This window comes from Micromys minutus (assembly GCF_963924665.1).
Source record: "Micromys minutus genome assembly, chromosome: 16".
Lineage (NCBI taxonomy): Eukaryota > Metazoa > Chordata > Mammalia > Rodentia > Muridae > Micromys > Micromys minutus.
In genome coordinates, this window is record NC_137985.1 from 16,955,277 (window position 1) to 16,982,265 (window position 26,989).

Sequence of the window (26,989 nt, forward strand, 5' to 3'; positions counted from 1 at the left end):
TCTAGGTAAACACCAGAGTGAATAATTGTTTTCTAGAAGTACTAAGACCCTGAAGAAATCTTAAGAGGCTGTTCAAGGTTCAGTCCACAGACAATGGATTTCCCTGCGCCCAACAAGGCCTTAATTCATCCTGAGTGGGTCCTTGGGACCAAGAACGCCAACACTTACAGAGATGGGATGGAATCAGAAAAGGTCAGGCAACACCCAAGGACCATATGGCCATAAAAGGAAGTTGGATAACTAACTTATATTTGTTTTTTACTGTTGTTCTAAGGATGCACTAAACAAAATGGTCAATTCCAATGCTAGGGGGCAGAGGAGGAAAATCTAAGAGTTTGAACTCAGCTGGGAATGATGAAATAGAGTGGGGTCATGACTCAAGAAAAAAAAAACAGACTGAAGAGTTAGTTCTAGGTCTTTGTCCTCGGAGCTGGAGAACAGTCATTTTAAGGTTTTCTGCGGTACCTTACTGTTTTCTTGTGAGGACACTTCTTGCAGCATCCGCTAGGGGGCAGAGTAGAGCAGACAGTTAGAGAAGGAAGTTGGGAAACCAAGGAAAGGATCCCAGCTGCAAAGCCACCTTTTAGGAAAGTGACCCACCAGGTGCCACACAGCTGGCTGAGGCAGTAGTGCCATCTCAAGATTGAGGCCAGCCCAGGTTACAGAGCAACACCCTGTTTGTAATAAAAGAAAAAACCAGCCAGGTGGTTTCAAAAGGTACAAAAATAAAGTACCAATGTGATTTCTCCTTGGAACCTAGCAGCATACTTTTGACAAATTGTGCAAAGATGTGACCGTTAGTAGGCTGTGTGGTGGAGGGGAAGGGCTGCATAGACCCGTCATCAGCTGAGGCAGGAGTAATGAGCCTCAAAGGCCATTTGAATGCACAATAAAAACCTATTAGACAAACAGTGGTGCTTTTTTCTCCCCCTGTGGAGCAGAGTCTGTGTAGCTTTGGCTGGCCTCAAACTCCATACGTAGCTGAGGATGACTTCAAGCTACTGATCCTCCCACCTCCACCTCCCCAGTGCTAGGATGACAGGCAGATACTGTCACCGCTGGTTTATTTAGTGCTAGAAGTGGAGCCCAGTGCATGCTGGGTAAGCTGTCAGTCAGGTTTCAATTGCTGTGATAAACACCATGACCAAAAGCAACTTAGGGATGAAAGGGCTCATTTTATCTTACAGTTTGGAGTTCTATCCTGAAGTCATGGCAGGAACTTAAAGCCTGAAGCAGAGGCCATGGAGGAGTGCTGCCTATTGGCTTGCACAGTTGGCTTTTGATTGTTTTGTTTTGGAGACGAAGTCTGTCTCTCAGCTGTCCAGGGACTGGCTATGTAGACCAGCTGGCCTCTGACAGAGATCCCACTGCTTCTCGGGTTTTGGGATTAAAGGCACGAGCCACCACGCTTAGTCCTTCAGTAGGCTTTCAAAATCAAAGTAAAGCAAGGTATCACTGTGTAGACCTGGCTGGCCTTGAACTCATAGCAATGGTCCACACTGCTCTGCCTCCAGAGTGCGGGAATCAAGGGTGTCTTCCGTTTTAAAACAACTTAAAAAACATTTTTAAATGTGTGTTGTGTGATTGTGTGGGGATCAGAGAATTAACTTTCGGATATTGGTTCTCGTTTTCCATCGTTTGGGATCTAACTCACGCCATTAGGCTCGGCTGCAAGTGCGTTTGTCCAGAGCCATCTTCACGCACCATATTTGAGCATTATGCCACTGCTCAACGCCTTCCCCTCTGCTACATAATGAGTCAGAACGGCCAGGGCTATAGAGACTCGATCTCAAAAACAGAATATAGTCTGCAGCATTTACGGGGGATTTGGTGGATCGCTCAGACGCATTCTACCCACGTCTAGGTCTTTACCGTAGAGACAGCAGCTGCAGCTACTGCTTTGCCCTTTGACATACTAGATGCTATACATATACAGGATATCTGCAACATCAGCACTGGGAGAAAGTCTGAGACAGGAGTGGTGGAAGTTCAAGGCCAGCCTGAACTATATGAGACTATCTCAAAGTTGTCTCTGAGTAGCCCTGGCTGTCCTGAAACTCAATCTTAAGACTGACCCCAAACTCAAAGATCCAACTGCTCAAGTGTTTTGCATCAGTATGACTGCAGTATCCACAGAGGCCAGAAGAGGGTGCCAGACCCCAGGGACTAGAGTAACAGTTGTAAACCATTATGTGGGGTGCCGGGATCTATGTGGCTTTAAGTAGCTATTACTCTTAGCTGCTGAGCTGTCTACGTCCACTTCTATGCTCTGTCAACTCGATTAGTGGAAATACAAGTTTCGTCAGTAAGCTACACAGCCAGGCCCTGGTGACACATGCCTTTTGATCCCAGCACTCAGAAGGCAGAGGTAGGTGAATCTGCAACTCTATGGAGCAAGTTCCAGGACAGGCAAGGGTGTTACACAGAAACCCTGCCTTGAAAAACCAAAAAGGTTACTCAGGCACAACTGGTAGGAAGAAGTTGGAAGTTTTGGTGTTGTTCCTTTTAATGACTTGGAAGTGACTTCTGCACATTTCCAGCGGTGAAGAGGAGCAAGTTCGACACAGGAACTGTTTCTCAGGCTGTCCAGGTGATGCGGGTCAAAGAGCTTGCTGCTAAAACCACTGCCCTTTTGCCCTCTACGTGTGTATCAGGGGACACAAGGCCACACAGTCACACAAAATATAGTGCAGCACACACCTTGAGTCCCAGCACTTGGGAGGCAGAGGCAGGTAGATCAGGCAGAGTTTGAGACCAGCCTAATCTCTGACCCAGAGTGAGTTCCAGGCCAGACTTGGTTACACATCTGAGACCCTGTTTCAATCCCTTACACACCCTCAAAAGAATTAAATGCCATGCATAACAAGGGGTATCTTTACTCCTGTACTGGGAAGGCAGGGGCAGGCAGATCTGCTTTAATCTCAGGCCAGCCAGGGTGTAGTGATTTGAGAATGGTCTCCTGTATCTGAATGTGGTGCTTGGCTGGTGAAACCCTTTGGAAAGGATTAGGCGTGGCCTTATTGGGGGTATAATTGTGGGGGAGGGGAGGTCCTGCTTGTAGAAATGAGATCTGCCCCGCCATGTTCATGGACTCTGAAACTGGAAGCAAGTCCCCCAAATTGTTTTACAGTTGCCTTGGTTATGATGTCTTCACAGTAATAGGAATACCACCAGGAGACACAGTGAGACTAACTCAGTAACAAACCCAATTCTGGAGCAACAAGATGGCTCAGCGGTTGAGTGTTGATGTGTAAGCCCAGCAAACCCACAGGTGGAATACATACCTCAAAGTTGTCTTCCACATGTGAGCTGTGGTATACACCCAACATCACACTATAAAGTTTTGACATAAATTTTACAGAGCTGGGGATGTGGATCAGCTGGTAGTGCAGCTTCTCTGGCATTGGTTCCAATCCCAGCAGCCCAGCAGACGGATCAAAGCCAGCCAGAGCTATGTGACGTGTGTGTGTGTGTGTGTGTGTGTGTGAGAGAGAGAGAGAGAGAGAGACAGAGAGAGAGAGAGAGAGAGAGAGAGAGAGAGAATCTTGTCTCAAAGCAAACTCAAACCACCTAGCACACTGTTCTGACCAGGGTCTGACCTTCAAACCCGAGGCTCTGAAGAATGACCAGTGCTCTAGCACAGGAGCATGACTGTGTGCCGATACGAGGGGCCAGTAGGTGGAGGTGGAGGTTTGGCACACGACCATTACAAGAAGCCAGCACGGAGGCCACCCCTGCCAAGTTCTCTAGAGACTACAGCCAAAGTACAGCCCAGCCCAGCTGAAAGACAGCAGCTGCTCCAGAGGCAGAGGGGCTAACACAGCAGCACACCCTCCAGATGGTCTGCGTGGTACTGAGATAAACACAGGTCTTGGGGAAGATAAGGCTCGAGAACGGAGTTCTGAGCTAGCCTGGGCAGAGGCGCCTTAAAAAGCTCCTGCTCTATTTTAGTACAGCACAGTGGTACTCAGAAGGCAGGCGGACATAATGGTCCCGTGTGTGTGTGTGTGTGTGTGTGTGTGTGTGTGTGTGTGTGTGTGTGTGTGTGTGTGTGTGTGTGTGTGTGTGTATGGTTACACAGTATCAAAAAGATGTGCTGAGCCATACCCAATGACCCAGGAGTCGGAGGTTTTAGGGTGCCTTAGCTATGGTCTCTTTTCTTGCTCCACGATCCAGGTCTTATGTTGTCGTGACCCCAGGATGACTGCTTTATTACCAGACACAATAAAAGGTCAACTCCAAAAACAAGAAGGGCAAAGTGCCTATGGAGATTAGCCAGGACAGTCTGAGGCTTTCTGGAAAGTTCCATCTGCCTTTCCCTGGCCAGAACAGTCACAGAAATATAGCCACCACTGAGGTAGATGCAGTGGCAGGTCCACAGACCATAAAGCACAAGCCCCTTCCTCCTCCTTTGGTGGTGGAGATGCTGCCAGAGAAAAATCACTAGCGGGTGCTTTATAGAAGCGCTTTATTTTGAAGAAATATTACAACATATAAAACTACATCAAGTCTCACTTGCCACCTGCACAGTGGCAGATCTGATAGAATACAGAATAAGAAAAAAACAAAACAAAACAAAAAAAAACCCTTAAAATTCAGAATGCACAAAGTGCTACACGGCTTGGTCACAAAACAAACCTCATACAAACAGCTTAGTGTCAGCCATGGCCACAGACACTGAGCACACTTCAAATGATGGGGCTCAACAGGTTAAAAACATCAGTGCATGTGGGGTTCAGGGCGAGAGCACTAGTCCTTGGTAGCAGTCTCGTCCTTTCCTTTAGCTGCAGCTGAGGAGAAAGGAAAAGAAGTCACTTGGCTGCCCAGAGACAACTCCCCGAAATTTCTGGGCCTAGGTGCTTGGGGCGGTCCGAGGCAGGTGCTACCGTCAGAATGTTTACGTTGCCTCACAGGCCACCGAGCCGCCTGCTCCGGCTCTTGTGAGGACTTGGTACACAGGCCCCAAGGACTAGAGCTGCCCATGAGGAAGGTAGCACATACCTGAGGCGTTCTCCTGAGCCTTGGCCAGCAAACAGAGCTTAATCTCCAGGCCGATGGCTTTGGCCAGTGGTGGTGGCACAGCATTACCCACCTGCGGAAGGAGGGGACACTAGCTCGACACCAGGCTCGCAAGTGGCCTGACCATGACATGGGCTTTGTGGACACAGTCTACACAGGTGGCACAGCCCACTGATGTCCACACCCCCACAGGTCACTAACAGTTCTTATTCAGTCTCTGAGACAGGGTCTCTATGTAGCTCTAGGCTGGGATCCAGAGACCCACCGCCCGCCTCCCCAGTGCGTTAAAGCCTAGGAAGGGTGTTGTGTCACTATGTTGCTGCTGCTGCCCCATTCTGTGGCCCCTACTCCCAATACAAGAGCTGAAGCCACTTGGTGACAAGCTCTGGTGATAAACTGACCTGCCGGTGTCTATCCAGGATGTTGCCAAATAACCGGTAGGTATCTGGAAAGCCCTGGGAGCGGGCACACTCCCGCACGCTCACGACACGGTGCTGCTCTGGGTGGAGCACCCGACCTTGCTTGCCCATGGGCTCGGGGTTGGTGACAGTGGTGCTGAAGAAGCCATCCCACTCCAGACGCCCGTAGAGGCCAGCCCAGTGGTTGTGCCGGTTCCCGGTGTGCGGCAGACACCAGGGGATGAGGGTGTTGAATTGTCTGGAAGCAGGGTCGCAGGGCTTGCCTGTTGCAAAAGAATACTGAGCTATGGCCAAGGCTGGCACCAGGGAGACTGAGGCACCTCAGACCTCATCTCTGCACTGGGGCTTCCTGAAGGGAAGCTACAGCTGCTTCATCTGGCACCCCATACTGTCGTAACCTCGCACCATGGCAGCCATTTAATTAGTAGCACCCAGGCATGGCCAGGCCTCTGGCTTAACAAGTAGATGTGTTCAACGGGGACTGCTAGGAAAACGCAGGAAGTTACCCCCACTGAACAGCAAGCCCACACACAGGGCTGTCGTAAGACAGTGGAGGGTGGTGACTAAAGCCCGAGGTCCCACCTTCTGCACAGGAACAGACTCCGCGCAGGGCGCCCTTGCTGCTGCAGCCATTCTTCGTGTCATGGAAGGTGTAACGCAGCTTATTGGTTGTAACGCCATCTCTCAGCAGCACTTGTATGTTGGGCAGGTCTCGCCAGTCAGATCCCGGGGACAGTGGGATGTGCCGCATGCGGGCCGCCACCAATGCGCTCATGTCCTAGAACACAGGGAACCCCAGCTGAAACCCAGTTCAGGAAACACAAAAGGGGAAGCCAGAGGCTCAGATCCTATCGGGATGAGACAATCATCGAACCCTAGCTGAGAGATGGCCATGTAAGAACAGAGCTGATGACACCTGTGGCATGTCAGAGGGACATCTGAGACGAATGCATAGGACAAGGTTCCGTGTGGAGTTAGCTGAGGAAGCACACAGTTGTACAAGAAGCCCATACTGAAATGCTATCGAGAGGGTGTGTTGTGGGGACATTTGATGTCAACCAGGGCCATCCGAGGATACTATGCGGGTAGATCAGAGATGCTGAGCCTGGAGGCTGGTGGAGGTGTAAGTAAGCCTAGGAGAGAAGTTGGGCCAGGCACTGGCAAGACCACAGGGAAGCTACCTTGCAGATGTGGTCCCTGAGGATGGGCTGGTAGTGTGATCCTCGAAGCTGCCTCTGGAACCAGGACTGCGGCTCTCCATTGTAGGAGATCTCGGGTGCTGAGGCCCCATTCTGGATCTCAGGGAGGTCAGACATGGTATCTCGCACGGTGATGGTTCGGAAGGGACCTGAGCTTAGCCTGCAGCAGAAGGTGCTCTATTAGATGTCAAGCAGGCGGCCTCTGGTCAAACGTAGGATTGGGCGCTACACAAGCCTGCTGCCTGCACGATGCCAACCCGCACCAGGCGCCGGCTTCCAGCCAGCGGTCTACTGCTGCTGTGCACACGGAGGGCAGGGCAGCATCGTGGCCATTGTCCCGCACACGGGCTGCGCACAACTCCTACCTCGTAATGTTGCTAACAAACTTCTTGTCATCCACCACAACGCTCAGCTGGCAGGCACGAGGTGCGAACACATGCAGAGGTTCTGGGAACAGAGGCAGCTTCTCTCCTGGGGCCGCGGCCAAGATGATGGCCCTCCTTCGTGTCTGGGCCACACCATACTGTCCAGCCTGCCACAGGGAACAGATGACATTAGGCAGAGCATTTGCCCAGCTGCCTCTTCTCAGAGCCAGACTGGAAAGCGGCAGCAACACCTGCAGCTCGCGAACGGCTTGCCTCAGCCAGGGCCGTGCCCTTTGCAGAACAATCCAATACAGGAACTTGAATGTCCAGAACCAAATCAACAGCCTGCTCAGGTTCCTGCCATCCCAACTCCGTCAAGCTCAGTTAAGGCCACACCCCCCCCCCCCGGAATGCTAACCCATCACTATGTCTTTCAACTTAAACTTTAGCACCTGAACAGCTAATTTTTGTTGTCCGGTTATGGAATCCAGGTCTCATGGAGCCCAGGCTGGCCACACTTGCTATATAGACAAAGATGAGATCAAGTCCTGATCCTACCTGCAATCCCTTTACTGGTTGGCATGACTAGCGTGTACAACCACGTCTGTGTGGTGGTAATGGAACCCAGGTTAAACAAGCGCTCTCTACCAACTGGGTTCCAGCTAACCCCGATTACTCTAGGTGCTGGGGACAGGACAGAGGCAATGTGCTGCCCGTGAATGCAAAATACTGAGCTAGCTCTGAATCCTGAGATGCTGTCTTTAATCCGTGGGGGGTTCCTCTACTCCAGCCTTCCGGGACTGGAGTAGACAGGGGTCTGGGCCACTGCACCTTGTCACCCCATACTTTGTTTTTGGCAAGACAGGTTTTCTCTACCTCTGGCTGTCCTAGAACTCTGTAGACCAGATGCCCTCAAACCCAGATTTGCCTCCCTCCCTCCCTCCCTAGTGCTGAGATTAAAGGTGTGTGACGCCACACCTGGCTAGCCCTCTCTGCTTTTTCTATCTGAGCTGAACCACTATCTTCACACAACCACACTGCTGCCCTCTATTGCCCACAGCAGGCCTAGAACCCTCCCGGGTTCGCAATGGAGAGCAAGAGTTCAAGGACTGTGCTACAAGAGGCCATCCGTCCCTCGGTCTGCTGTGGCGCCCACCTGGAGCACGCCGAAGGTGCACTGGTAGCCCATGCGGACCAGGCAGCGCAGAGTAAGCTTCAGCACCATAGAGCGTCCAAAGGACACGAAGTTCCTGACATTCTCCAAAAGGAAGAATCGAGGCCGGTAGTAGTCACAGTAGCTGTAGAAGCAGAACAAACACTAGTCATTGCAGACACCCACGTGCCCAGGGAGCTGGCAACAGGGCACGGGGATGCTTCCACAAATCTGCATCTAGACTAGGAGTTAACCCCACCACCACCACCAAGCAAGGTAGAGAGGTGGTCCTCGCTTACCTGAGGAAGGAGACCACGAGGGAGTTTTTGAACTTGGAGTAAGTACGGGAGTTGAAGCGGTTCATGCCACTGAAGCCCTGGCAGGGTGGTCCACCACACAGCAGCTCCACATCGCCCTTCTGTGGCAGCCTTTGGCCCAGAGAGTTGGTCGCCTCACCGGCCATGACCAGCTTAAGAAGGACGTTGCAGTCCTCTGTGAACACCGTGGTGCCAGGGTTGTTCAGCCGGAATGCCTGGGCTGCCGGGTCCCACATCTCGATGGCCCACAGCGTCTCTGAGATGCCTGCTTGGTGGAATCCTTCCGATAACCCTCCACAGCCAGAAAACACATCCAGGGTCCGAAGCTTGGGCAGTTGGATGGCTGCCTCAGGCTCTTTGGGCTCCGATACCTGATTCTTTCCCTTCCCTTTTCCTGGAGAAGGAACAGTTAGCCGTCAGAAGGGCCACCAGACTTCTCTTCTCAGGCCTTTATTGAAGTGATGCTTTATCTTGCTCTATGATCCTTTCTCCATAGAACCACACTCAGGATTAACAGGACAGGGACATACCTTTCCCCTTCCCCTTCCCCTTCCCTTTGTTCCCAGGGCTACGGGCGTGGTTTGGTGGGTCTTCAAAGCTTTTGGTCTTTGAATTGTAGGCCTGCACAGAGAGAAACCACATTAGTACAGAAGAAATTCATTGATCCCTTTACTGTTAAGAACTGACAGTTTTTTAATCTCGGAGTAGAACCACAGCCAATTAACCACCAATGGAATTTGACCTCACCGTTGGAAACAGACAAAACCTACAGCCAGGGGACAGACAAGCTCAGACACAAGTATTACTCTGAAGCCAGTCCACAATACAGAGAGGTGCCTACAACTCACATGGGACTAAGTGTGCTCCTCTAAGAAGGGGGACACTCAACACGTATCAGAACCCTAGACATGGCTGTTAGAAGCCTTAAAAAAAAAAAAAAAAAAAAAAAAAACGGAATCCCATAAATTTGAGTGGTGTTAAGACAAAACGTTAAAAGACAAAATTCTCGATTACTACTCTTAAAAGGGCTGAGTGTGGACTCTTCAGAACCGCGTGCTGTCAGACCTGTGTGCATGAACATGCAGCTCTGCCCTAACATCTACACGTTCAACAATCGGTCTGCTAGCCATCACCTCTGACCTTGTCAATGCCCCACCGCCTCCCCAGCCTGAGTGCTGGGCGTCGGGGCCAGTTCAGTGTTGGAACACAACCCAGTTCAACCCCAGCAACCATCTGTGATGGGATCTGATGCCCTCTTCTGGTGTGTCTGAAAACAGCTACAGTGTACTCACATAAAGACTAAAAAAAACAAACAAAACCTCAATAGATCAATCCACACCCTCAACTGTACTGTTTTCTTTAAAAGCCAAAATCCCACACCTGAGACTCAGTGGGTAGGGGGTAGGCTTGGAGCACAGTCTACTATCAGCACTTGGAAGAGGCAGGAGGATTTGTCAGTTCAAGGTCAGCCTAATCTGCATGTCACTGAGCCCTGCCTCAGCCTGAGCCACTTTTTCGGGGCACCTTGCTCTCAAATGTGTGCCCCTGAAGCCTGGCTCCACACCTCGAGGAAGTAGAAGCGGTCGGGGCCGCCCTGTGAGTAATCCTGGATGCTCTCGAGCAGGTCTTCTCCATACTCCACGGTGCAGCGGCCCTGCACGATGCTGAAGTCCACCACAGCTTCCTCATCGCTCCAGTACAGCAGGTTGATGTCAGCATGGTAGGTGGCCTGGATGGACTTGTGTGTGTTCTCAGGCCTGGAAGGAGGATACCAGGTGAATTCGGCTTCACAGGCCAGAGCACCCTCATTTGAAATGCCTGGAACCAGCAATTGGGCACTGACTCTGAGAACGAAAATCTTAGGCTTCTATACCTCATACAGCTTCAAGGCCCTCTTAGACCGTGTCTTGCTCTGCTGTCCAGGCTGCCCTGGAACTCAGTGATCCTCCTGTGGCCACACCTCAAGTGCTAGGATCACAAACATCAGCCACCATACCAGTTCTCACAGGTCATTTTAGGCAGCATTTAAAGATCTATTCATTTTTATGTAATGTGTATGGGTACTTTGCCTCCATGTATGTCTGGCATCAGGTCCTGCGGAACTGGGGTTTTACAGAGGCCTGTAGCCACCATCTAGGTGCTGGAAAAACTCCAAATCTTAAGCACTGAGCCACTTCTCCAGCCTCTCCATAGCATTAAGTATGCCTGAGGCAGCTTGTAATATGAAGTCAGCTGCAGAACTGAGTATTCTGGTTTCAGGATGCTCAAGTATAAACTGCACCATAGAAAAGACCACATTCCAAGACTGCCTGCCAGCTTGGTGATTACCCTTACTTGGCCCTAAAACCACAGCAGGAATGGGATTCCTGGGCACCACATCGTGGACTGGTGTTCTCTCTGCCTGCATCACTGCTGGGTACCGTGCTCTTCTGTAACATTGTTACAAAGACTCCGGGAGGACCAGGCACGGTAGCAGGTGCCTATTATCCTATCACTTGGGATGCTGAGACAGGGATCAAGTTCCAGCTGTGCTGGTGAAGCATGTACTGGTTCATCTGGAAGTTTTCTTTCACAGTGCCCCTCCTCACTTCCAGTTACAGGATTTTTATAAAAAGAATGAGGGCTGAGGCAGGAGGAAGTGGTCTACACAGTCTCAGGAGAGCCTCAACTCCAGAAGGAAACCCAGTTTTTGTTTTGTTTCAAAGTCAGGGCTTCTCTCTGGAGCTTTGGCTGTCCTGGATCTCACTATGTAGACCAGACTAGCTTCGAACCCTAGAGAATAGTCGGCTAAAATCCACTCTCAAAGAAGCCCAAGGGCTGGAGAGATGGCTTAGTAGTTAAAAGCACTGACTTTCAGAGGTCCCAAGTTCAAATCCTAGCAACCACATGGTGGCTCACAACCATTTGAGATCTGATGCCTTCTTCTGGTGTGTCTGAAGAGTTACAGTGTACTTATACATAAATAAACCTTAAAGGAATAAAGCTTAAAAGTGGACACACACACATGCACAAAGGTGAGTATTGAGTTAAGCCAAGGACTGGAAAACTCCAGAACCAGCCAGGATGGTGCAGAGCAGGACTAGGGAGGGCAGACAGAAGGACTGTGCTTTGTGCTTTGGGAAGGAGGACCCAAACAAATCAGGAATGCTCGACATCAGCTTTTGGTCCGTTTGGCCCACAACTATGAGCACCAAAAGCTCAGCTCTACAGTGCACCTGTGCCCTCAGAACCAGAAGCCATTGAGCACTCCCACCTGTAGAACTTGTTGAGCCTGATCTTGATGTCCGCCTCATTGACTTTGCCTTTCTTCTTGCCACAATGGATCTCTTTTATCCGACCGATTCGATAGGGTTCTGGGGCATCTAGGTTGCTCCCTTTGATATAGTCAGAGTATTTCCGGTAATGCTCAGGGAACAGGCTCTCATTCACAGCCTCCTTCTTTGTGCGTTTCACAGGGCTGGCCACTTTGATGCTGCAGAGAATAGAGAAGGATACAGATGACTGGAGTGAGCCAAGTCTGATTCATCACATCCAAGGACCATTAAGGAAAGATAACGCAAATAAAGTATCACAAAAAGCCACACAAAAAGCCACCTAATTCCCAGAGCTCAAGCTGGAATGGATGCTTGCACTTGAAATCCCAGGACCTGGGAGACTGGTGGAGCATCAGGAGTTCTGGGCTAGCCTAGGAAACCCGACCTGGACCTGACTACCAGCCATGTGGCATTGTGAACTTACTCGTATGTGACAAGACCCTGTCAGCAAACAAATTGAGGCCACAGGATGGGACACTTCACTAAGAACAGCTCCTGAGAGAGAACCATGCCATCTCCCCAGGTGTCAGCTAAGAAAAACGACGACTGCAACAGGACTCTCACCTCTCCTCAACTATGCAGCTCGGCAGTAAAGTACACTGAGGGATGGAGCCTGAGAAAGCCCAAGTTTGGTCCGACTCATGACAGAGCTGGCTGCCCACTCTGGCTAGAAGTTGCCTTTTGACTTTCTTATCTGGGTCTCTACAGTCTGCTCCAGTCCCAGAGGCCTCCCTCTGAGAATCTGTGTGGCCTACATGCTGTGCTTGGTATACAACACAGGGAACACCCTAGAGGGCGTCAAAGACAAGAGCTGTAGAGGGCGTCAAAGACAAGAGCTGCTAGATTGGTGAAACACCCAACACCAGTAGCACAGAGGCACCCACCAAGTTCTCAGTTCCATGGGTCAAAACAACTGAGCTGAATTTGGGGATTAAGGTCCCACTAGGCACTGGGGAATTGGATCCTCAAGTACAAATGCTGAGGTATGGTCGGCAACCATGAGCAGCAACCCCAATTTTTCCTAGTGCTGAGGACACAGTGTGAGGGTGAAGGTGATGTCCCCTGACATCTGACATGTGGAGTACAGGGTAATGCTGCTCACAGTAAAAGATCCCATTTGCCAGACCATGGGTCTGCATTAACAGGCTCAGACAGAGTGGAGGCAGGAATGGATTGTCCAGTATTGCAGTCTCACCTAACACCCATGGCTCAGATGCTAAAGGGCTCCCAGGGCAGTGTGCTGAAGGCCAGGCCCCCCTGGGGCTGCACTATCGGCAAGTGATAGAGCATTTACAGGGTGAGGAATGTCCCTGGAGGTACGCCCTTAAGGGGGACAGTGGCAATAGAACCTCTCCTTCGTCCCCCAGGCAGATGACAAGTTCTGTCACGCTTAGAGTGATTATCTGCCCGACTTTGTACTGAACTTCCAAAATGAGCCAGAATATGGCTTCCATTATTAGAGTTCAGCTACATCAGGCATTGTTACAAAGCTAACGGCTTTGAAGCTGAAATGCCGTCAGGCTGTCCACTTCTCAGAAGGCAGACTGATGGTCTAGCACCTAAGGGGTCTGCTGCGAACATCAGAGCCAGCTGACGGCTACGGAACATGGACTCACTTGAAAGTAAAGGCCTCGGGAGGCAGGTACACACTGTCACCCAGTCTGTAGACAACACCATTCTTGGTAATAGAGCTGCAGTAGACCCGGCCATCCACCTCCTCAAGTTGTTCCAGGACTTTCGGCATTTCTTTTTGCCTCAGCTCAGCCAGCCGGATACAGGATAGGCAGAACCTGCAGAAGTCAAAGCCAGAGTAGAAACTCAAGGTTCCGAAGTCGCAGAATGGTGACTGTGGCAGCCACTGAAATCCAAGAACAAATCTGCAGGTGTAGGGAGAGCTGTCTTATGTCCACACTTGGAAGACAGTTCTTGGGGACTAGTTCAAAAACACTAGAAACAAGCCAGAGGCTATAAACATCAACAGCAGTGTGTTCAGCCAGCATGCCCAAGGCCTGGGGCTAAAACCCAGCACCATAAGTGAGTATTTTTAAACAGAAAGCCACAACTTGCTCAAGGTAACTCCAGGCTGTCCACACATTTTAAACATTCCCATAAGTGTGAAGAGCACGAGTGGAAAGTGAGCCTTTGCCAGCAGAGGACAGGGACTACTGGCTCCCACTCACTTGTGTTTGTTGTCCTCTGTTGGCTGGGTCGTGGGTGGGGACTCAAATCTAGCATAGTCCTGATTGTACCAGAGCTGGTAGAAATAGGTCTTCCCATCCTCAGCCCCTGGCAATGTGGTCTCAAGGTCCATGCCTCCCTATGGAAACAAAGCCTTGTGTCAGCCCCAGCTCTCACGGTGGCACAGAGTAGGGGACAAGAGGCACTCACCTCCATGGCCCAGTTTGGGGAAGGTGCTTTGTAGATGACCTTGACCTTGCTGTGGATGTACGAAAGTTGCATGTTCTCACACTCGCCCACCAGGAACAACTCCAGGGGGTCGGAGGTGGCTCCCAGGACTGTGTCTGACCCAGCGCAGAACCAGTGTGCGTGGAACATTTGCCCATTCTTGTCTTCCCACAGTGCAGTGACCCTGTAGTCATAAGACAGGACGGGGAACAGATATCTCAATGTAACCAGCAGAACATGGGTTTTATTCTGACAGGATTAGACTTTAGGCGCACACACCTGGCTAGATAGAGTGGCTTGGAGGAATCATCTGGAATGACCGAGACGCAGTCACCCACCTCCAGAGTCTCTTCATCGATGCTCACCTTCTTATAGTAAGTTCTGTTCTCTTCAACCTGAAGGCAAGCAATAGAACTCAGGTGACAGTCACATCTAAGGGTCTCACTACATTTAACCTGTGTGGCGGCTCTCCTTAACTGCCTATGAAAATTACTTGGGACTAAGGGTGTGTGGGTCAGCAGTTGCTCTGGGTTCCATCCCTAGCAACCCTAAAGAGAAAAAACATGACTTCTGATCTACTGAGTCCTGAAGGATGGAATGGCTCAGTGGATAAAGAAGCTTGCCTCCAAGGTAGATGACCAAGCTGATCTCTGGGACCAACATGGAAGATGGAGAATAGAGACATAAGCAGTCTGTTCAGACACCACACTGGTGCTGTGGCATCCAGTAAATGTAATGAGAAAAAAAAAAGCCTGGTGTAATAATACCATACACCTTTAATCCCAGTGACCTGGAGGCAGAGGTAGGCCTACCTACAGTTTCAGGCCAGCCAGAGCAACGCAGTAAAAAAAAAAAAAAAAAAAAAAAAAAAAAAAAAAACCCTGACTGCAATGCTAACATTCGAAAGACTGAACGAATCAAGCTGGAGAAGAGTGCTCACTGCTCTTACAGAACCTGAATTCGGTTCCCAGCACCCACAGTGGCTCAACCCTAGTCATCGACATATGACCAGTCTTAAAAAAAAGGGCCAAGTCGTCCAGTCCAGTGCCATACAATAAAAATCCTCTCTCCAAACCAAAACAAAAAACCCAAGGCTTCTGACCTTTCCCTAGTCTTGGCTGTCCTGGAATATACTGTGTACACCAGGATAGCCTAGAACTCAGATATACCTGCCTAGGCCTCCCGAGTGCTGAGATTAAAGGTGTGCCACCACTGTCGGGCTTAATTTTTATAAAAACAATATAAACGAACAATCTGACAGGGTAGCATGTGGCTTAGCACTTGGGAGGTAGAACGGAGCATCACAAAGGGTGGAGTGTATGGGCTGCAGCTCATGGTTTACCAGTGAAGAATGAGGTACAGCTCAGGTGCTGAGCTCTAGCCCAGCACGCCCGGGGCCTTGCATTCCCCTCCCAGTTATCAGAACAAGGGAGGGAAAGGGCTTAATTTTATAAGGCCCTCCTTAGGCCAGCCAGCAGTGTCCTGGCTGCATGGCTGAGCTCAGAGGCACAGCAGTATGCAAGAAGGCGCCTCACCTTTACAGGCTGCCCAAGCCAGGAGATTCGATCCTTATTCTGTTTCTTCTTCTTTCCTTGATTCAACTTTTTGGGTAACGGCATCTCTGGCAAGTCATCATCAGCTTCTTCGTCTTCGTCTGCCTCCTTCACGGCCAAGTTAGGACACCTGCAAAACACACACTGCACTCAACTCCAGCAAAAAGCATGTCCTCGCCACACCACGTCCCCACAGGACACAAGGTAGACTTCCCTGGCCCCTCTGTTATCTGAGAACATAGCACAGCCTACCTCCTCTTGAGGCAAGCCTGTTTACTCCGCCCGGTGCCACCAAATTTAACCATATCTTTGCACGCCTTGCACTTCCCACACTCGGGCTGCTGACAGACCTGAAAAATATCCAAAGTCGATCAATCAGCAATTCTTAACTGGGAACTTATTTTGTTTGGCTTTTTAAATTTGTTTGAGACAAGATTTCTCTACAAAGCTCTGGGTGTCCTGGAACCCACTGTGCAAGACCAGGCTGGCCTGGAACTCAGATATTCCTGCCTCTGCAGCCGAATGCTGGAATTGAAAGGTGTGGGCCACCACATCCAGGCCCAGAGGGTAGAGGCACTTGGTGCCAAGCCTTATAGCCCGAGTTCAATACCCAAGACCCACAGGAAGGTAGAAAAACCAACTCTAGAGTTTCTTCTGACCTTCAGATGCACACTGTGGCCCATGTATGGCTGCCATGCTGTGTTGCTGGGGGGGGGGGGGGGGTGTGAGAAAACTGTTCAACACAAAAGCAGTATGTTTTCACACTTAAATTTTTTTATTAGTGAGGGTGTCTATATAACTGATAACCTACATGTTACTATGCAGCCTGTATTAGGTATCAAGTCACCAGCTGTTCACAAGGGACATGCACAGGTGCCATGGTAGCATGATGCCGTTAAGAGAAGGGACGTGTGAATCTGAGAGTCTAGAAATAGGGTGCTGATGGTACTTTAGAAGCTCACAGGCAGCTCTGTTGAGGTGTCACAGAGCTACCAGAGTCCCTAACCAGTAAGTGGGGACAGCCTCTAACAGATCATGAGAACAAGGTAACCAAACAGGGCCATCAAGCACCCAGCTCCATTTTTAAAACATGACCACCACCAAAGACCTTTAAAAACAAACATTAGATACAAAGACACTGAAGAAAGTCAAGGAATAGTGAGGGCAGGGCATCCTGAAGAGGGCTGCCTCAAGGACATGCTATTGGGTGGCATGGAAACCAGCCAGAATCTACTGTATCCAGGCAAGTTAGAAACTAAACTGCAAGAGGTGGCTTTCTCTGACGAAAATAAAACCCCAGCTGCCCCTGGATGTTACCAACAGCACACCTAGGAGTCTCCTCTCCCATTCAAAACCCCCAGGATACCCAAGTCCCTGTACAGCACGAGGCGAGCCCTGTAAGCAGCTGCCAGGACATGCCGACATCACAGGTCTGGGGACGTAGTGCACACCTGGGTGCCCAGTACACACGAGGCAGTTGAAGGAACACCAGCAGTTTCAGGTCAGCCTTGTACGCGTAAGTGCCTCAGGATACATGTGCATGTGTAGGCTATGGTTTAGGATAAATTCATTCTAATTTTTCAAACATGGCACAGGCTGACTTCAGACTCAAAAACTGAGAATGACCTTGAAATCCTGGTCCTCCTGGATCCACTTCAAGTGCCAGGATCACAGGCCTGTAAACCCAGCTCTTGGAAGTCACAGCGAGAGGCTTTTGCAGCCACAAACTTCAGCCAAGAGAAACATGCACCTTCAATTCTAGATGGAATCCCAGGAAATGAGCCCCGGGGCTGGGCTTTGGCTCCTGGGGTCACGTCTATCCTCTTCACACCCACAGGAAGCAGGCACAGCTAATTTCTCAGGAAACCTCCCTATCTTCATCTGGCCCTCAAGGAGGGCAGCTCTACCCGAAAACATGAACTGCTCTTCACACTCAAGAAAAGCCAAGGCTGGTCCACTCACCTCACACACTCCACACCTGCGGCGCTTCATGGCATTCTCCTTGTCCTCCTTGTCATCCTTCTCAATCTGCTCTGAGAAGAAGGTGTCAAAGATCTGATAGACCAGCTTGGTGGTGGTGGCTTTGGTGGGTCCTTTTCGCTTCACCTTGGCCGAGTCGAGGACGTTGTTGCGTCTTGACGCTCGCCTGAGGGAGATGTCCACCATTTCAGGGAACAAACAGGGCATTGCCTCCTCTGGTTGTCCCTCCGGTCCGATTAACACCTTACCTCTGTCCCAGGGAGACACCGGCCAAATGGATCAGGGATCTCATACAGGGAGACAAGAAGATGGGGGTTTCATCATCGTCCTTAGCATCGTCATAACTTTCTACCTGGCTCACCACAAACTGGGCATGGCGTAGGAGCGAGTCCTCTGTGAACCGGTTCACATTAATGGCAGAAGGAGGAACAGTGGTCTTTAGAGGGAAGAAAAGATCAGATGTTTCTAATATGTTGCATCCTTGTAACGCTGAGGGAGAGCCTAGAACTTCATATATGCTAGGCAAGCAATGTCCCACTAAGCCACAGTGTACCTCAACCCTCACAGAAACCTAGGCAGGGGCTCTACAACTGAGCCATGCCCCCAGGCCTGCTTCATACATTTATCGAAACTAATGGTAGCAGAAGGTTGTGCAGATCTTGTCTGTGGATCCAAACCAGAGAAAGCAAAGCTCTCACCTCAATCTTATTGATTAGGTCTTCATATACAGCATCAGGATTGCTTTGCAGGAACTCAACTACAATCTTGCTGATGTAAATTTTCTCCTGCATCAGCCCAAATATTGGTGCATACTCTGGGCTGGGCTCCATCAGAACATATTCAGCAAATGCTGGGGAAAAAACCATATGGCCTGGTTTTTTTTTTTTTTTTTTTTTTTTTTTTTTTTAAGAATTATGGATGAATAATCAGCCCAGTTAGGGTGGTTAGCATTTCTATCTCCTCCAATACCTGTTTATGCATATGTCTGCTTGGCTTAAGTAATAGGGTCATGTCATGTTGCCTAGACTAGCCCTGAACTCCTCAGCCTTCTGAGTAGCTAGGACAACAGGTATCTGCTTCACACCCAGCATATAATATATTTTAAAAAGCTGTCTCAGAACCAATGAGATGGCTCACCAGATAAGGACACTAATTTGCAAGCCTGACAATCTGAGTTTGACCCTAGGAACTCACATGGAAGAGGAAGAGGATCGACTACAAGTTGTACTATATAACCCCAAACGCACACTCTGGTGCACACACTCAAAGTTTAGAAAAAGAAATTTAAGGCCATCTCAAAACTGATGGCCTCCAGGCTGAACACAGGGTAAGTATGAATCTGAGCTTCCAGAACAGTCTAAAGTTTATCCTACAACCTAAAAACCCACAGCCAAACCCCAAAAGCCCAACTTCTCCATTAGCTAGTACCACTTGGGCCAGAAGAAAAAGGGTTCTTAAGATTTGGACCCATTCAAATTTTAAGCATTAGTCTTGTCAGACGACCTGAGGACCCACTTCCAGGCCAGTTAGAGTGAACAGTCACCAGATCCTCCCAGGCCTGATGAAACTCTGCCCGAAGCCCACCAAGCCCAGATAGGCGGGAGGTTCAGGATACTGGGCGATACTCACCAGTGGAAAAGCCGATGAGCGCCTTCTCCCCACCATCAAAGCCACTGATCCACCATTGATTGATGGGCCCAAGATTTTTGCCATTTACACCACCTATAGAAAAAAATGTCTATAACAAAACAGACTGAACAATGGTGATTCAAAACTCACGTCCCTGCCAGGAAGACCCAGCCAGCATGCTGCCTCTCCAAGGTCATTTGCTCAGCTAATGGCAGGACCTTGAGCTCTCCCTTGAAGCAAAACCTCCCATGGGAGATCTTGCCTCCAAAGTAGCTTGCTTCTTGAAACAACCCGTTTGAACATTTCACGTACCTTCCACAGATGGATTTTCCTCATGAATAGCTTTGGCACAACCAGAAAAGTAGAGCTCAACATTCTTCTCAATAAGACCAGTGTCGACAGGACACAAGTGACCTCGACTGCAATACACACTGAACAGGCAACAAACAACACTTTACCAACACAGAGCTATAAATCAAGTCTTTGACAACACTGTCCTTCACCCAGCAGTGACCCACTACAAGCACATATACCAAGGTCAGAGGGTTCCTCTGAAGCTGGAGTTGTTTGCGAGCTGCCTTATGAAGGTATCAAACTGGAGTTTACTCTCCAGACTAAAAAGAACACTGCAGTACCAGGCCTGAGCCTACGTCACTCAGCCAATGCAAGTTCCTAACACAAGGGCTGCATTCCCTCAGCATCCTCCTCCTCCAAGGAGGTGGCTATCCAACTCAGTGAAGGAGAAGGTCTGGGCTCAGCTGAGGGTGCCACAGTGAGACTCACTGCTGACTGCTATCTACAAGGCAGGCTTCAGCTGGCCCCTTGGAGATCTCCTGCTTATTAGGGCCTAGCCCTCTAGACCACTGGCAGACTGTCCTTTATGGGAACCAATGTTCAAGTGGCAGGGAAGAGGACAGACACTAGTCAGCTGGTAGGGAGGACAGCCACAGCCACACTCGGGTATCCTGAACCAAATGGTCCTAGGTACTTCAGCCCATGGTGGGTTAAACAGCACTTGATTTAATGACTACTGGGATGCCAATGGAGGCTCCTGAGAGGACCCTTCCATCATATACAGCCCAGGACTTGTATGATCCAGCCTGGCCACATCCTTGCACTGCTTCTCCAGCCACTATGGCTTTTATATTTACCGCCAGTCAGGCCCAGCCCGAGCCTTCAGGCAAACTGAGCATGCCTTAGGCCTCTGTCTCCTCACTGTGCCCCACTGGCCTCCATACTAAGGCCTTTCTTCGTGTCAAGCCTCCATTCTGACCACAACTTTGCCACTTCTCTGCTCCCCGCCCCCTTACTATCTGGAGCTGTTAGGCTGAGTATTACTAACCAAAAACCCAAAATTCTGACCCTTCCAAACAAATTAAGTCGAACCCCCAGTGCATTAAAGAGATGCTGTCTAAGCTAGGGATGGTGAGCAGGCCTGTAACTTCAGCACTTGAGAGGCAGAGGTAGTTCAACAACCAAAAATTCAAAGTCTGGCCTGGATAGCTATGTCCAAAGCAGGTGGTGAATCTGAACCCAAGTGAGTGTCATTTCTAGATGTGGATCTCAGGATGCCTTGTGATACTGCAAAATAACCCAAATCCAAAGTGCTTTTGGGTTGCAAGTATTAAATCTGAGAGCACTCACTGGTTTTCTGAACAAGGCAAGGCTCAGGGATATATATGTCTGTGGATTTGGCACTCTGCACAGAGCTGGTCCTTGTGTGAGCACAAGGATGAGCTTCAGAATGGCACGGACTAAAAATTTAACTTAAGAGTTGGACCAACCACAAAGCAGCAAACAAACCTGGGGGCGTGTCCTGGGATGAGACCACTTGCCTAGAGTGCAGAAGGCCCTAAGGTTCCAGCGCCAGTGAAAAAGCATCAGAACAAGGCTAGGCTTTGTAGTTAGGCAGGTATGCACACCTTTAATGCTAGTAGGAGGCAGAGGCAGGTAGATCCAAGCTGAGTCTAGCCTGGTCAATTTCAGGAGTTCTAGCTAAGGCTACATAGTGAGTCCTGGTTTCAAATTAAAGAAAAAAAATTAAGCTAAGTGGTGGTACACCTGGAATTCAACACTAGGGATGAAAGGGAGTTCAAAACGACTGGACGGCATAGTTAAAGACCCTGTCTCAAAAACTGAAAGTAGGTCTCTGGAGGTGGTGGTACATGCCTTTAATCCCAGAACTTGGAAGGTAGAAGCAGGCTGATCTACAGAGTGAGTTCTAGGAGAGCCAGGGCTACACAGAGAAACACTGTCTGGAAAACAAATACCAGGGCTGGAAATGTGGCTCAATTGAAAGTGCTTGACTAGCATAAGTGAGCTCTGGCTCGCCAGTACCCAGAGTCAGGAGACCAAGGTCATCCACGACTACCTATCACGTTGGAGGCCAAACTAGGTTACTTAAGTGAAACCCTGTCTCAAAAAACTAAACCAGAAAACCCAACAAACAGGAGAAACAAAATGGATTCTTGTGGCTGAAGTCCAAACCTTAATTGGCCTTTGGCTATTTAAAGGGTAATCATCACGAGAAGCCCTGTGGCTAGGACCAAGGGTTATACCTGGATGCCCCAAATATGAGCACCTACCAATAGCATATTGCCACAAGCAACCAAGCATGGTAATTACCTGAAGAAAGTGAACTTATGCATGGGAGTGGAATCATAGGTATCAAACCAAGACGAATTGGAGTCATAGATGGACAGTGCCTCGCTGGTCAACATCTGTGGCTCATCCACCTGAAGGACGGGGGACAGTGAGACAGGCACCAGATGGCAGGGCATAAAAGGGTGAGATCAGAAAGGGACTCACAGCATCCACAGGGTGCTGCTGGTACTTCAGTTCAGGGTCATCTAAATACTGGCCACACTCGGGGCACTGTGGTGGGGTGACCTGTGGGAAAAACAGGTATGGCCTGAGGGCAGCCTCCAACATTAGGAACTGCTATACCACTGCAGGCCAAGCTCCTGCAGATGTCCTTACCTTTGGGATCATACTGCCTTTGCTCTGAGCAGTTTTTTTCTCCGTTCTGGAAAGAATCATAATGTTATTGGCCATTTCATCAACTTGAAATACACCAGTCTTGCACTCTCTAAGCCACTCCCCTCCCCGTACACGCCAATGCCAATAAGCACTGTGACTGCCAGGACGCTGAGGTCTGAGGGACCCTTTACCAACGCGCCCAGCAGAAGCAAAGCATCCTGGGTCTGCACTCCCAAGAGAAGCTAAGGCTGCTATGGCAGATCATTAACAGCCATCTCTTCACCCCTCTCTGGAATGGTCTTAACATCACCTGCTCTGTACGGGAATGGTAAGTGGTTCCGGTTTTTTACGTGTCGTTTTTCGTCTCTTCTCCTCCTAAACAAAGGAAACACAAGGAACAGAGGTCAGGACATCTGTTTGGATGGCACTTTAGGAGTAAAAACTTATATGGCTGTCACAAAATTCAGGAAGAAGGGTGGTTATGGTCAGGTAATGAGGCCCAAATTATGCCAATATCCAAAACCTATGAAAAGTCTGCCCCAACACGACTCAGAAGTCTAGGACCAGGAGTTGAAGTCAGCCTGGAATACTTGGTGAGGCCCTGGGGAGGCACTATTTCAAAAACAAACTGGGCAGTGGTGGCACACACCTTTACCCCAGCACTTGGGAGGCTGAGACAGAGGATCTGAGTTTTAGGTCCAACTGGTCTATATAGAGTGAATTCCATTACAGAGAAACCCTGTCTTAAAAAAATAAAAAACCAAAAACAAGCAAGCACCCCCAGCATGGACACATTAGAAGCCAGGGGACTTAGGCAGGTAAGCGAGGTTTAACAAGATTCTAACAGAGGTGCCCTAGTCCAAAAGCTTTACCTTTGTTTTTGTTTTGAAACAGGGCTTCTCCGTGCAGCTGTCTGCCCTGGGACTCACACTGTAGACTAGGCTGGCCTTGAACAAGAGTCTGGCCTACCTCTGCCTCCCGAATACTGGGATTAAAAGGCATGTACCACAACTGCTGGCTATAATAAGCCATTTTTGTGGGAAGGGGAAGGACGGAGCCTTTCAGTGTTTCCTCATGCTATGCAAAGCTACGGACTGGTCCGAGAGCAGCCTCCCCAGTAATTGTGGGATTCTCCAAAACAAGGACCTCTTGAAATCAAAGTTCAAAATAGACAAAAACTTGAGGCATCTCCTGAGCAAGGTGATGTAGAGAATCAGTTCAATTCGGAATTCCTTTCAGTATGGAAAGAAGTCAGGTTGCTACTTTGAAAGTCTCAAACTACAGAGACCAGGCTGGCCCCAAATCAAAAGGTCTGCCTGCCTCTTGCCCTCTGGATGTGGGACTGCAGCTACTTCCACCTCATGCTCCCCTTTGCAATGCTGGGTATGAAGTCCAGAGCCTTGCACAGGCTAGATGACCAGAGTGGCCTTGTTTGTTGGCCCCAGAAACCCACTTTTTCAGCAGCAAGAAACAAGGCTAAAGCTTCAGACCACACACAAAGACAGTGGTTTTAAATCATTTAAACTCCAACAAGCAGAGGACAGAAGGAGCTTCTTGCCCTCTGAAGCTTCTACTCAGTTTTAGGTAAAAACACTATGAAGACATCAGGTGAGGCAGGTATGGTGGCTCATGGCAGGGAACTGAGGTAAACCTGGACTACAGTCAAAGACCGTGGTTCAAAAAAAAACCAAGAGCAAAGAATAAAACGTTGACTTAGAAGTGATGCTGTGTCTTGGCAGCAGAGCCTTGGCTCTCGTCCCCATACTTAAAGACAAATAGTACAAGATTGACAGATCAAGTCCACCGTGCCCGTGCCCGAGCTAAAGCCTCAGCACTTGCTCACCACCTCCAGTCTCTAAGAGAGCACCAAGAAATAAGCCAGAGAAGTGACGAAAACCACAGGACATGTCACATTACAGCCCACACTGACTATAGACATTCGTGCCAAATCTGTAACAAACGACCGTCACAAGCCACATATGATGTCAGTTATGAACCAAATGGATGACATGTTCTGTACGGATGACCTCTGATCGTCCAAGCATCTTTGTTTCCGTTAACTACATGCCATCGTTTTTTTACATGTTAGGGACAAAATCACCTGATGACTAATTTCCTGGAACATAGTCCTGGAAGTAGCACATAACTGCACGTAGTCCAGATCTTAAGTGCATGCTGTGAAAGACAGACAACATGGAACACCTGTGCGCAACACTGAAAATGCCAGGCATGTTTAAAGAAGACCTTGTCTTAAATACAAGTAAATCCCGAGACCAGGAGCGTGGTTTTACCAGGCATGTGCTAGTATTTTCTGCACTGAGGCACTTGCTATTTTCAAAGCAAGTTCATCTTGCTTAAAGAGACGAAAATCATATTCATCTATCTTGTGTGTGCATGTTACGTGTGTGGTGTCCACATACCGTGGCATGCATGTGGCAACCAAACGATGACTTCAAATTTGAGGTTAACTAGGCCCCATCTCAAAAATGAAAAAAATAGAAGTGAGGCTAAAGACTTGGCTCAGCTGTTAAGAACACTGGCTGTTCTTTCAGAGGACCCAGCCAGTTCCAGATAACCTGACACCCTCTCCTGGCTTCTGTGGGCACTGTGTAAATGTGGTATACAGACACACGCAGGTAAGACACCCACACAGATACAATGTTTATAAGAGTCAAGAAGAGCAGAGCCGGAACACTCACCCTCTCATCCTCGTCTTTGTCCTCAGAAGTCTCTGGAGCTATCTGCTCGGGCTCTGCTTCTTCCTTGGGTCTCCGTTTGGTGGCTCTACAAACAAGTAACACACCAAATGTTAGCTCTGAAAACCAACTCCAGCAGGCCTGCTTCCGAGAGTGACTCCGGCAGATGAGACAGCCCAAAGCCGAAGGTGCGTTACAAGAGTAAGGACCAGAGACTCAACACCAGCATCCACAAAAGCTGGTAACTACAGCCACAGGGCCAGAAGTCTGCTGAATAGGTAAGCCCAGGAGGATCCAGATTCACTGGCCAGCTAATAAGAGTTCAGTGAGAGACTGTGTGAACCGCTTGACTGTATACATGCGCATGCAAATACATACACACACAAAGCAAACATTGACTTATATGGTAGTTCACACTTGCAACCCTCATACTTAAGGGTTAAGCAGGATCAGAGTTCCAGGGTAGCCTGGGCAACACACTGGAACCTCTTGGTAGCATTAGATTCTCAGTACTAATAAAAACCCCAAGAGGCTGGAGAAATGGCTCAGCAGTTGAGTACCTGATGTTCTTCTAGAGGACCCAAGTTCAGTTCCCAGCACCCATGACAAGTCAGCTCACCCTAGCCTGTGACTCCAGCTCTAAGATGTCCATAACCTCTTGGGATACATCTTCAATGCATATAACCAAATCGATGTGTATATAAAAAAACTTCCTTTAAATCCAGGGATGTGAACAATGGCACATATGTAGCCATAATACCCATGCAGATAAGTCCACGAGCATAGGGAAAGTAGAGGCAGTTAACCAGGAACTCAAGGTCAGCATGGGCTCCATGAAAAGTTCAACACTTTCACCCCTAAATCAATAATCAAAGACTCTGAAAGGTCTGCAGGTGGCCCAGGGAACCTTTGAAGATTCCTGAGCTAGGACCCCAGCTGCCCTGGTCCCCCTATCCACTCAAACACTCCCTAGCAGAGCCTTTAGGAGATATCAGGACAGTAAGGCACAAGCACCTTTGACACTTACAGATCTTTGGGCTGGCTTCTAGGTCTGGAACTTCTTTTATCCTGATAGCAATTAAGAGAAAACAAAAACGTTACTTCAGAGGCCAAGCAGGTGAGTGAATGTAAGGAGACGAGCATAGGTTGAACACCAGAAAACAGAATCTCCTGGGTAGGGAGACTGGAGGCTTTAAGATTGTACTTCTTATTTCTCACAGAACAGGCACTAAAGAACTTTTTAGTCATGGTGGCCATGCTGTAACCTAGCATTTAGAGGATGAAGCCCGAGACCTTGCCTTAGACAAAACCACAGCTGAGCATGGTGACACCACCTTTAATATCACTTAGGAGGGAGAGGCAGGTGGAGCTCCGAATTTGATGTCAGTCAGGACTACATAGTGAGACACTGTCTCAAAAACAAACAGGCTAGGACTCAATGGACAAAGTGCATGCCAAGCATGAATGAGGTCTTGGAAGTGGTGGCACAGACCTGTGATCCCAGCACTGGGGCTGGAGTGAGGGGCAGAGAGCCAGGAGTTCAAGGAGATCTTTGGCTACACAGTTCTGTTTCAAACAGAACCAACAAGTGCACACTAGACACAGACCGTGACCTTACCAATAAGCCCGCCTGGTATGAGTGTTAATCACAGGGTGCTAGGTAACATGTGCACTAGAGGGACTCATGGAGGACATGAGGACCCAGGCAAACACTGAGTTGTTCAATCTCAGCATATTTTACTGAGAGAATCTTTGCACCACCATCTAACTGTATGCTTTTGCTTTGCCGAGGGGATTTTGGATGTTTTGAGACAGTTTATAGCTCAGGCTGGTCTTGATCCTCGTGTTTAGGACCAAGCTCACGACATGAAATCTAGATCCTGCCTCTACCATACTGGTGCTGAGATTACAGGAGGGTACCATTTTGCCAGGCTTGTTTATGTTGTGAGGATGCTCAGCT

At 49.2% G+C, this 26,989-nt stretch overlaps 1 protein-coding gene across 1 annotated transcript in view; it reads right to left on the reverse strand.

Moving 5' to 3' along the window:
* Window positions 1-4,596: 4,596 nt before the first annotated feature.
* Window positions 4,597-26,989, reverse strand: part of DNMT1 (DNA methyltransferase 1) — a 41,545-nt gene continuing 19,152 nt past the window's right edge. The window contains exons 11-38 of the mRNA XM_080930250.1: window positions 26,057-26,097; window positions 25,033-25,117; window positions 22,644-22,708; window positions 22,334-22,379; window positions 22,163-22,243; window positions 21,980-22,089; window positions 19,667-19,785; window positions 19,355-19,447; window positions 18,424-18,575; window positions 17,974-18,161; window positions 17,708-17,891; window positions 15,998-16,095; window positions 15,728-15,875; window positions 14,472-14,587; window positions 14,175-14,376; window positions 13,967-14,103; window positions 13,403-13,576; window positions 11,726-11,944; window positions 10,037-10,229; window positions 9,003-9,093; window positions 8,455-8,866; window positions 8,159-8,300; window positions 7,003-7,169; window positions 6,620-6,797; window positions 6,021-6,216; window positions 5,421-5,701; window positions 5,002-5,092; window positions 4,597-4,790 (exon numbers count right to left, since the gene is read on the reverse strand). Of these exons, the coding sequence (XP_080786376.1) occupies window positions 4,750-4,790; window positions 5,002-5,092; window positions 5,421-5,701; window positions 6,021-6,216; window positions 6,620-6,797; window positions 7,003-7,169; window positions 8,159-8,300; window positions 8,455-8,866; window positions 9,003-9,093; window positions 10,037-10,229; window positions 11,726-11,944; window positions 13,403-13,576; window positions 13,967-14,103; window positions 14,175-14,376; window positions 14,472-14,587; window positions 15,728-15,875; window positions 15,998-16,095; window positions 17,708-17,891; window positions 17,974-18,161; window positions 18,424-18,575; window positions 19,355-19,447; window positions 19,667-19,785; window positions 21,980-22,089; window positions 22,163-22,243; window positions 22,334-22,379; window positions 22,644-22,708; window positions 25,033-25,117; window positions 26,057-26,097 (4,050 nt within the window). The 3' untranslated portion in view covers window positions 4,597-4,749. The remainder of the gene's footprint in view (window positions 4,791-5,001; window positions 5,093-5,420; window positions 5,702-6,020; window positions 6,217-6,619; window positions 6,798-7,002; window positions 7,170-8,158; window positions 8,301-8,454; window positions 8,867-9,002; window positions 9,094-10,036; window positions 10,230-11,725; window positions 11,945-13,402; window positions 13,577-13,966; window positions 14,104-14,174; window positions 14,377-14,471; window positions 14,588-15,727; window positions 15,876-15,997; window positions 16,096-17,707; window positions 17,892-17,973; window positions 18,162-18,423; window positions 18,576-19,354; window positions 19,448-19,666; window positions 19,786-21,979; window positions 22,090-22,162; window positions 22,244-22,333; window positions 22,380-22,643; window positions 22,709-25,032; window positions 25,118-26,056; window positions 26,098-26,989) is intronic.